The sequence below is a fragment of the Bombina bombina genome, chromosome 1 (genome assembly GCF_027579735.1).
Source record: "Bombina bombina isolate aBomBom1 chromosome 1, aBomBom1.pri, whole genome shotgun sequence".
Classification (NCBI taxonomy): Eukaryota; Metazoa; Chordata; class Amphibia; order Anura; family Bombinatoridae; genus Bombina; species Bombina bombina.
This window is the reverse complement of record NC_069499.1, coordinates 1,035,611,498-1,035,624,421: the sequence shown is the minus strand read 5'-3', so window position 1 is coordinate 1,035,624,421 and position 12,924 is coordinate 1,035,611,498. Positions and strand designations below refer to the sequence as shown.

Sequence of the window (12,924 nt, the reverse complement as noted above, 5' to 3'; positions counted from 1 at the left end):
TTCTAACGCTCACTTCAGACACGACTCTAAATACCGGACTTAGAAAGATCCCATTGAAAAGATAGGATACGCAATTGACGTAAGGGGATCTGCGGTATGGAAAAGTCGCGGCTGAAAAGTGAGCGTTAGACCCTTTTTTGAGTGACTCCAAATACCGGAGTTAGCCTAAAACCAGCGTTAGGAGCCTCTAACGCTGGTTTTCACGGCTAACGCCAAACTCCAAATCTAGGCCATAATTTCTGCACATCATATGTTCAAAGAGGTTCAGAGGATCCCATGATTTCTTTGCCCTAGATTTAGTTCCAGCCTTTGTCTTTTCATAATGGGGGCTGGTCCACTCATTCTTTGCTCTCCTCTGTGTGATCCTCCTTAATGAAAAAAAAATAAATAAGAAAAACATTTTTAAAATGATGTTAAAATCAAAACCATGACATAATGTATGAAAAGATAAACAAGTGGGAAGTGCTGATCTATATTAATCGACACTACTTATTATTTTAGACATAGTATAATTATTAATAGTGCCATATAAACATACAAAATGTTACTTATTGTGCCATAAATGCATATTTAGAACTGTAGTGCTGAATAATGGATTGCTAATATAAATAAGTGGATAGATAGATAGAGTTATTAATTTCTACCAAATCTGTCTAATATTTCAATATCAACATTGCATACAATTATAACCTGAGCTAAATGATTACCGTAGCTGTTGCTTCTCTGTAATAACTGTTCTTGTTCCACACTTACTAGAAAGGACAAAAAGCTAATTCTTTAGGTTTTCCTCAAAAATGCTACAATCAATCAATAGTTGGTTTAGGCAATTTGCAACATTTGGAAGAAACCTAGGTTACAGAGTTTGTTTTTTGGCATTTCTAGGGAGCATAAAACAAACACAATTTTTACAAAAAGGGCCAGATTACAAGTGGATCTCTAAATTTTGCGCGCCCGCAAACGGGCAAATTTGCCCGTTTGTGGGTGCGCAATAATTAATCAGCCATTACAAGTGTCCATTTGCGTACGTGAAATCATTAGTCATTACAAGTAGCTGGTTATTGCGAGCTTGCAGTAGCGATTAGCACTTATAAAATGAACTAGAGATCTGATCTCTAGTTTATTTAAGAAATCTGCCCCAAATGGCCACAAAATAATGTCTAGTGTAGTGTATTAAAAAATAAAGATGGCAGCATCTTTATTTTTTTATAAATGTACTGCATTATGCAGTATTTTGGGGTTAAAGTTGGTGGGAGTGAGGTGTTAGAAAAAAAATGGCCCTGAAAAGTGCCTTTACATTGCGGTCTATGGGAACTGTGTATTCCCAGAAAATATATATGTATATGCTTATATACAGATATATTTATGTGTTAATATGTGTATATATACATATTAAAACATAAATGTATATGTATATGCACAAATTAACACATAAATATATATGTATATGCACTATGCACATATTAACACATAAATATATATGTATATGCACTATGCACATATTAACACATAAATATATATGTATATGCACATATTAACATATAAATATATATGTATATGCACATATTAACATATAAATATATATGTATATGCACATATTAACATATAAATATATATGTATATGCACATATTAACACATAAACATATATGTATATGCACATATTAACACATAAACATATATGTATATGCACATATTAACACATAAACATATATGTATATGCACATATTAACACATAAACATATATGTATATGCACATATTAACACATAAACATATATGTATATGCACATATTAACACATAAATATATATGTATATGCACATATTAACACATAAACATATATGTATATATATGCACATAGTAACACATAAATATATATGTATATGCACATATTAACACATAAGCATATATGTATATGCACATATTAACACATAAACATATATGTATATACACATAGTAACACATAAATATATATGTATATACACATAGTAACACATAAATATATATGTATATATACATATTAACACATAAATATATATGTATATACACATAGTAACACATAAATATATATGTATATACACATAGTAACACATAAATATATATGTATATACACATAGTAACACATAAATATATATGTATATGCACATATTAACACAAATATATATGTATATACACATAGTAACACATAAATATATATGTATATACACATAGTAACACATAAATATATATGTATATACACATAGTAACACATAAATATATATGTATATACACATAGTAACACATAAATATATATGTATATGCACATAGTAACACATAAACATATATGTATATATACATATTAACACATAAATATATATGTATATATACATATTAACACATAAATATATATGTATATGCACATAGTAACACATAAATATATATGTATATACACATAGTAACACATAAATATATATGTATATGCACATAGTAACACATAAATATATATGTATATGCACATATTAACACATAAACATATATGTATATGCACATATTGACACATAAATATATATGTATATGCACATAGTAACACATAAATATATATGTATATACACATATTAACACATAAATATATATGTATATGCACATAGTAACACATAAATATATATGTATATGCACATAGTAACACATAAATATATATGTATATACACATAGTAACACATAAATATATATGTATATGCACATAGTAACACATAAATATATATGTATATGCACATATTAACACATAAACATATATGTATATGCACATATTGACACATAAACATATATGTATATATATGCACATAGTAACACATAAATATATATGTATATATATACACATATTAACACATAAACATATATGTATATGCACATAGTAACACATAAATATATATGTATATGCACATATTAACACATAAACATATATGTATATGCACATATTAACACATAAATATATATGTATATACACATAGTAACACATAAATATATATGTATATACACATAGTAACACATAAATATATATGTATATGCACATAGTAACACATAAATATATATGTATATACACATAGTAACACATAAATATATATGTATATACACATAGTAACACATAAATATATATGTATATACACATAGTAACACATAAATATATATGTATATACACATAGTAACACATAAATATATATGTATATGCACATATTAACACATAAATATATATGTATATACACATAGTAACACATAAATATATATGTATATACACATAGTAACACATAAATATATATGTATATGCACATAGTAACACATAAATATATATGTATATACACATAGTAACACATAAATATATATGTATATACACATAGTAACACATAAATATATATGTATATGCACATATTAACACATAAATATATATGTATATGCACATAGTAACACATAAATATATATGTATATACACATATTAACACATAAATATATATGTATATGCACATATTAACACATAAATATATATGTATATGCACATAGTAACACATAAATATATATGTATATGCACATATTAACACATAAATATATATGTATATGCACATATTAACACATAAATATATATGTATATGCACATATTAACACATAAATATATATGTATATACACATAGTAACACATAAATATATATGTATATACACATAGTAACACATAAATATATATGTATATACACATAGTAACACATAAATATATATGTATATGCACATATTAACACATAAATATATATGTATATACACATAGTAACACATAAATATATATGTATATACACATAGTAACACATAAATATATATGTATATACACATAGTAACACATAAATATATATGTATATACACATAGTAACACATAAATATATATGTATATGCACATAGTAACACATAAACATATATGTATATATACATATTAACACATAAATATATATGTATATATACATATTAACACATAAATATATATGTATATGCACATAGTAACACATAAATATATATGTATATACACATAGTAACACATAAATATATATGTATATGCACATAGTAACACATAAATATATATGTATATGCACATATTAACACATAAACATATATGTATATGCACATATTGACACATAAATATATATGTATATGCACATAGTAACACATAAATATATATGTATATACACATATTAACACATAAATATATATGTATATGCACATAGTAACACATAAATATATATGTATATGCACATAGTAACACATAAATATATATGTATATACACATAGTAACACATAAATATATATGTATATGCACATAGTAACACATAAATATATATGTATATGCACATATTAACACATAAACATATATGTATATGCACATATTGACACATAAACATATATGTATATATATGCACATAGTAACACATAAATATATATGTATATATATACACATATTAACACATAAACATATATGTATATGCACATATTGACACATAAACATATATGTATATGCACATATTGACACATAAATATATATGTATATGCACATATTAACACATAAACATATATGTATATGCACATATTGACACATAAATATATATGTATATACACATAGTAACACATAAATATATATGTATATGCACATATTAACACATAAATATATATGTATATGCACATAGTAACACATAAATATATATGTATATACACATAGTAACACATAAATATATATGTATATACACATAGTAACACATAAATATATATGTATATGCACATATTAACACATAAATATATATGTATATGCACATAGTAACACATAAATATATATGTATATACACATAGTAACACATAAATATATATGTATATACACATAGTAACACATAAATATATATGTATATACACATAGTAACACATAAATATATATGTATATGCACATATTAACACATAAATATATATGTATATGCACATAGTAACACATAAATATATATGTATATGCACATATTAACACATAAACATATATGTATATGCACATATTAACACATAAATATATATGTATATACACATAGTAACACATAAATATATATGTATATACACATAGTAACACATAAATATATATGTATATGCACATAGTAACACATAAATATATATGTATATACACATAGTAACACATAAATATATATGTATATACACATAGTAACACATAAATATATATGTATATACACATAGTAACACATAAATATATATGTATATACACATAGTAACACATAAATATATATGTATATGCACATATTAACACATAAATATATATGTATATACACATAGTAACACATAAATATATATGTATATGCACATAGTAACACATAAATATATATGTATATGCACATAGTAACACATAAATATATATGTATATACACATAGTAACACATAAATATATATGTATATACACATAGTAACACATAAATATATATGTATATGCACATATTAACACATAAATATATATGTATATGCACATAGTAACACATAAATATATATGTATATACACATATTAACACATAAATATATATGTATATGCACATATTAACACATAAATATATATGTATATGCACATAGTAACACATAAATATATATGTATATACACATAGTAACACATAAATATATATGTATATGCACATAGTAACACATAAATATATATGTATATACACATAGTAACACATAAATATATATGTATATACACATAGTAACACATAAATATATATGTATATACACATAGTAACACATAAATATATATGTATATACACATAGTAACACATAAATATATATGTATATGCACATATTAACACATAAATATATATGTATATACACATAGTAACACATAAATATATATGTATATACACATAGTAACACATAAATATATATGTATATGCACATAGTAACACATAAATATATATGTATATACACATAGTAACACATAAATATATATGTATATACACATAGTAACACATAAATATATATGTATATGCACATATTAACACATAAATATATATGTATATGCACATAGTAACACATAAATATATATGTATATACACATATTAACACATAAATATATATGTATATGCACATATTAACACATAAATATATATGTATATGCACATAGTAACACATAAATATATATGTATATGCACATATTAACACATAAATATATATGTATATGCACATAGTAACACATAAATATATATGTATATGCACATATTAACACATAAATATATATGTATATGCACATATTAACACATAAATATATATGTATATACACATAGTAACACATAAATATATATGTATATACACATAGTAACACATAAATATATATGTATATACACATAGTAACACATAAATATATATGTATATGCACATATTAACACATAAATATATATGTATATGCACATAGTAACACATAAATATATATGTATATACACATAGTAACACATAAATATATATGTATATACACATAGTAACACATAAATATATATGTATATACACATAGTAACACATAAATATATATGTATATGCACATAGTAACACATAAACATATATGTATATATACATATTAACACATAAATATATATGTATATATACATATTAACACATAAATATATATGTATATGCACATAGTAACACATAAATATATATGTATATACACATAGTAACACATAAATATATATGTATATGCACATAGTAACACATAAATATATATGTATATGCACATATTAACACATAAACATATATGTATATGCACATATTGACACATAAATATATATGTATATGCACATAGTAACACATAAATATATATGTATATACACATATTAACACATAAATATATATGTATATGCACATAGTAACACATAAATATATATGTATATGCACATAGTAACACATAAATATATATGTATATACACATAGTAACACATAAATATATATGTATATGCACATAGTAACACATAAATATATATGTATATGCACATATTAACACATAAACATATATGTATATGCACATATTGACACATAAACATATATGTATATATATGCACATAGTAACACATAAATATATATGTATATATATACACATATTAACACATAAACATATATGTATATGCACATATTGACACATAAACATATATGTATATGCACATATTGACACATAAATATATATGTATATGCACATATTAACACATAAACATATATGTATATGCACATATTGACACATAAATATATATGTATATACACATAGTAACACATAAATATATATGTATATGCACATATTAACACATAAATATATATGTATATGCACATAGTAACACATAAATATATATGTATATACACATAGTAACACATAAATATATATGTATATACACATAGTAACACATAAATATATATGTATATGCACATATTAACACATAAATATATATGTATATGCACATAGTAACACATAAATATATATGTATATACACATAGTAACACATAAATATATATGTATATACACATAGTAACACATAAATATATATGTATATACACATAGTAACACATAAATATATATGTATATGCACATATTAACACATAAATATATATGTATATGCACATAGTAACACATAAATATATATGTATATGCACATATTAACACATAAACATATATGTATATGCACATATTAACACATAAATATATATGTATATACACATAGTAACACATAAATATATATGTATATACACATAGTAACACATAAATATATATGTATATGCACATAGTAACACATAAATATATATGTATATACACATAGTAACACATAAATATATATGTATATACACATAGTAACACATAAATATATATGTATATACACATAGTAACACATAAATATATATGTATATACACATAGTAACACATAAATATATATGTATATGCACATATTAACACATAAATATATATGTATATACACATAGTAACACATAAATATATATGTATATACACATAGTAACACATAAATATATATGTATATGCACATAGTAACACATAAATATATATGTATATACACATAGTAACACATAAATATATATGTATATACACATAGTAACACATAAATATATATGTATATGCACATAGTAACACATAAATATATATGTATATGCACATAGTAACACATAAATATATATGTATATACACATATTAACACATAAATATATATGTATATGCACATATTAACACATAAATATATATGTATATGCACATAGTAACACATAAATATATATGTATATACACATAGTAACACATAAATATATATGTATATGCACATAGTAACACATAAATATATATGTATATGCACATATTAACACATAAATATATATGTATATGCACATATTAACACATAAATATATATGTATATGCACATAGTAACACATAAATATATATGTATATGCACATATTAACACATAAATATATATGTATATGCACATAGTAACACATAAATATATATGTATATACACATAGTAACACATAAATATATATGTATATGCACATAGTAACACATAAATATATATGTATATACACATAGTAACACATAAATATATATGTATATACACATAGTAACACATAAATATATATGTATATACACATAGTAACACATAAATATATATGTATATACACATAGTAACACATAAATATATATGTATATGCACATATTAACACATAAATATATATGTATATACACATAGTAACACATAAATATATATGTATATACACATAGTAACACATAAATATATATGTATATGCACATAGTAACACATAAATATATATGTATATACACATAGTAACACATAAATATATATGTATATACACATAGTAACACATAAATATATATGTATATGCACATATTAACACATAAATATATATGTATATGCACATAGTAACACATAAATATATATGTATATACACATATTAACACATAAATATATATGTATATGCACATATTAACACATAAATATATATGTATATGCACATAGTAACACATAAATATATATGTATATGCACATATTAACACATAAATATATATGTATATGCACATAGTAACACATAAATATATATGTATATGCACATATTAACACATAAATATATATGTATATGCACATATTAACACATAAATATATATGTATATACACATAGTAACACATAAATATATATGTATATACACATAGTAACACATAAATATATATGTATATACACATAGTAACACATAAATATATATGTATATGCACATATTAACACATAAATATATATGTATATACACATAGTAACACATAAATATATATGTATATACACATAGTAACACATAAATATATATGTATATACACATAGTAACACATAAATATATATGTATATACACATAGTAACACATAAATATATATGTATATGCACATAGTAACACATAAACATATATGTATATATACATATTAACACATAAATATATATGTATATATACATATTAACACATAAATATATATGTATATGCACATAGTAACACATAAATATATATGTATATACACATAGTAACACATAAATATATATGTATATGCACATAGTAACACATAAATATATATGTATATGCACATATTAACACATAAACATATATGTATATGCACATATTGACACATAAATATATATGTATATGCACATAGTAACACATAAATATATATGTATATACACATATTAACACATAAATATATATGTATATGCACATAGTAACACATAAATATATATGTATATGCACATAGTAACACATAAATATATATGTATATACACATAGTAACACATAAATATATATGTATATGCACATAGTAACACATAAATATATATGTATATGCACATATTAACACATAAACATATATGTATATGCACATATTGACACATAAACATATATGTATATATATGCACATAGTAACACATAAATATATATGTATATATATACACATATTAACACATAAACATATATGTATATGCACATATTGACACATAAACATATATGTATATGCACATATTGACACATAAATATATATGTATATGCACATATTAACACATAAACATATATGTATATGCACATATTGACACATAAATATATATGTATATACACATAGTAACACATAAATATATATGTATATGCACATATTAACACATAAATATATATGTATATGCACATAGTAACACATAAATATATATGTATATACACATAGTAACACATAAATATATATGTATATACGCATAGTAACACATAAATATATATGTATATGCACATATTAACACATAAATATATATGTATATGCACATATTAACACATAAATATATATGTATATACACATAGTAACACATAAATATATATGTATATACACATAGTAACACATAAATATATATGTATATACACATAGTAACACATAAATATATATGTATATGCACATATTAACACATAAATATATATGTATATGCACATAGTAACACATAAATATATATGTATATGCACATATTAACACATAAACATATATGTATATGCACATATTAACACATAAATATATATGTATATACACATAGTAACACATAAATATATATGTATATACACATAGTAACACATAAATATATATGTATATGCACATAGTAACACATAAATATATATGTATATACACATAGTAACACATAAATATATATGTATATACACATAGTAACACATAAATATATATGTATATACACATAGTAACACATAAATATATATGTATATACACATAGTAACACATAAATATATATGTATATGCACATATTAACACATAAATATATATGTATATACACATAGTAACACATAAATATATATGTATATACACATAGTAACACATAAATATATATGTATATGCACATAGTAACACATAAATATATATGTATATACACATAGTAACACATAAATATATATGTATATACACATAGTAACACATAAATATATATGTATATGCACATATTAACACATAAATATATATGTATATGCACATAGTAACACATAAATATATATGTATATACACATATTAACACATAAATATATATGTATATGCACATATTAACACATAAATATATATGTATATGCACATAGTAACACATAAATATATATGTATATACACATAGTAACACATAAATATATATGTATATGCACATAGTAACACATAAATATATATGTATATGCACATAGTAACACATAAATATATATGTATATGCACATAGTAACACATAAATATATATGTATATACACATAGTAACACATAAATATATATGTATATGCACATAGTAACACATAAATATATATGTATATACACATAGTAACACATAAATATATATGTATATACACATAGTAACACATAAATATATATGTATATACACATAGTAACACATAAATATATATGTATATACACATAGTAACACATAAATATATATGTATATACACATAGTAACACATAAATATATATGTATATGCACATATTAACACATAAATATATATGTATATACACATAGTAACACATAAATATATATGTATATACACATAGTAACACATAAATATATATGTATATGCACATAGTAACACATAAATATATATGTATATACACATAGTAACACATAAATATATATGTATATACACATAGTAACACATAAATATATATGTATATGCACATATTAACACATAAATATATATGTATATGCACATAGTAACACATAAATATATATGTATATACACATATTAACACATAAATATATATGTATATGCACATAGTAACACATAAATATATATGTATATACACATAGTAACACATAAATATATATGTATATGCACATATTAACACATAAATATATATGTATATGCACATATTAACACATAAATATATATGTATATGCACATAGTAACACATAAATATATATGTATATGCACATAGTAACACATAAATATATATGTATATCAGCATACACATATATATTTATATTTGCTGCCATCGCTGCACTACTTAACCCCTTTGCTCTTGTGAAAATGTGTAATACCAGAACACATTATCGTGCACTGGTATTACACAGGGGAGTGCAAATATTGCTTTCATCAAAGAGATATTTAGCTCTCCACTTGTAATCTGGCCCCAAGTGTTTAATGCCCCTTTATTGTGGTCACTTTATTTTTTGCTCTATAATTCCAAGCAACCAATTACCTTCTCTCATGCATATAAATGATCATGTGAACTATTTTTATCCTAAAAAGCCTACACATAAGCAGTTTAAAGCACATATTGCAGGAAGTATGTGTGTGCATCCTTGTGAATGCTTGTGCACTGTACTAAAAAACTCTTTTCTTTTGTTGATAGTGACAACTTTTACAGCTTTATTAGTGGACAGGGACAGACTTATAAATATAGAAAGACGAAAAAATACTTTTTATTCAATTTTTTTTTTATTTTTTAAAAAGTAAACACTGATATTGAAAAAAAAATGCATTTTAAAATACCCTCTTGTACAGGTAACAAGTCAAATAAAAATTCCAGGATTAATAATCTAGGATCACAATCTTTTAGAAAAACATTTCATATGGTTTATCTACAAAAATATCAATAGACTTTTAAGGAACATAATTCATAATTCTGAGAGGGCGTGCAATTTTAAGCAACTTTCCAAATAAGTTCTATTAACTATTTTGTTTCAATTTGTTCATCCTTTATTGAAAAGGATACCTAGGGAGGCTCAGGGACTGCTGATTGGTGGCTGCAAATAGATGCCTCATTTATTGGCTCACCCACGTTCATTGTTTTTTTCTTCAACAAAGAATACCAAGAAAATGGAGCAAATTAGATAACAGAAGTAAATTGGAAAGTTGTTT

At 22.2% G+C, this 12,924-nt stretch overlaps 1 protein-coding gene across 3 annotated transcripts in view; it reads right to left on the bottom strand.

The window, feature by feature from the left end:
* Positions 1 to 237: 237 nt before the first annotated feature.
* Positions 238 to 12,924, bottom strand: part of LOC128665396 (P2Y purinoceptor 1) — a 174,615-nt gene continuing 161,928 nt past the window's right edge. For all 3 annotated transcript variants that reach the window (XM_053719928.1, XM_053719934.1, XM_053719926.1), the window contains one exon: positions 238 to 368. In XM_053719928.1, the coding sequence (XP_053575903.1) occupies positions 339 to 368 (30 nt within the window). In that variant the 3' untranslated portion in view covers positions 238 to 338. The remainder of the gene's footprint in view (positions 369 to 12,924) is intronic.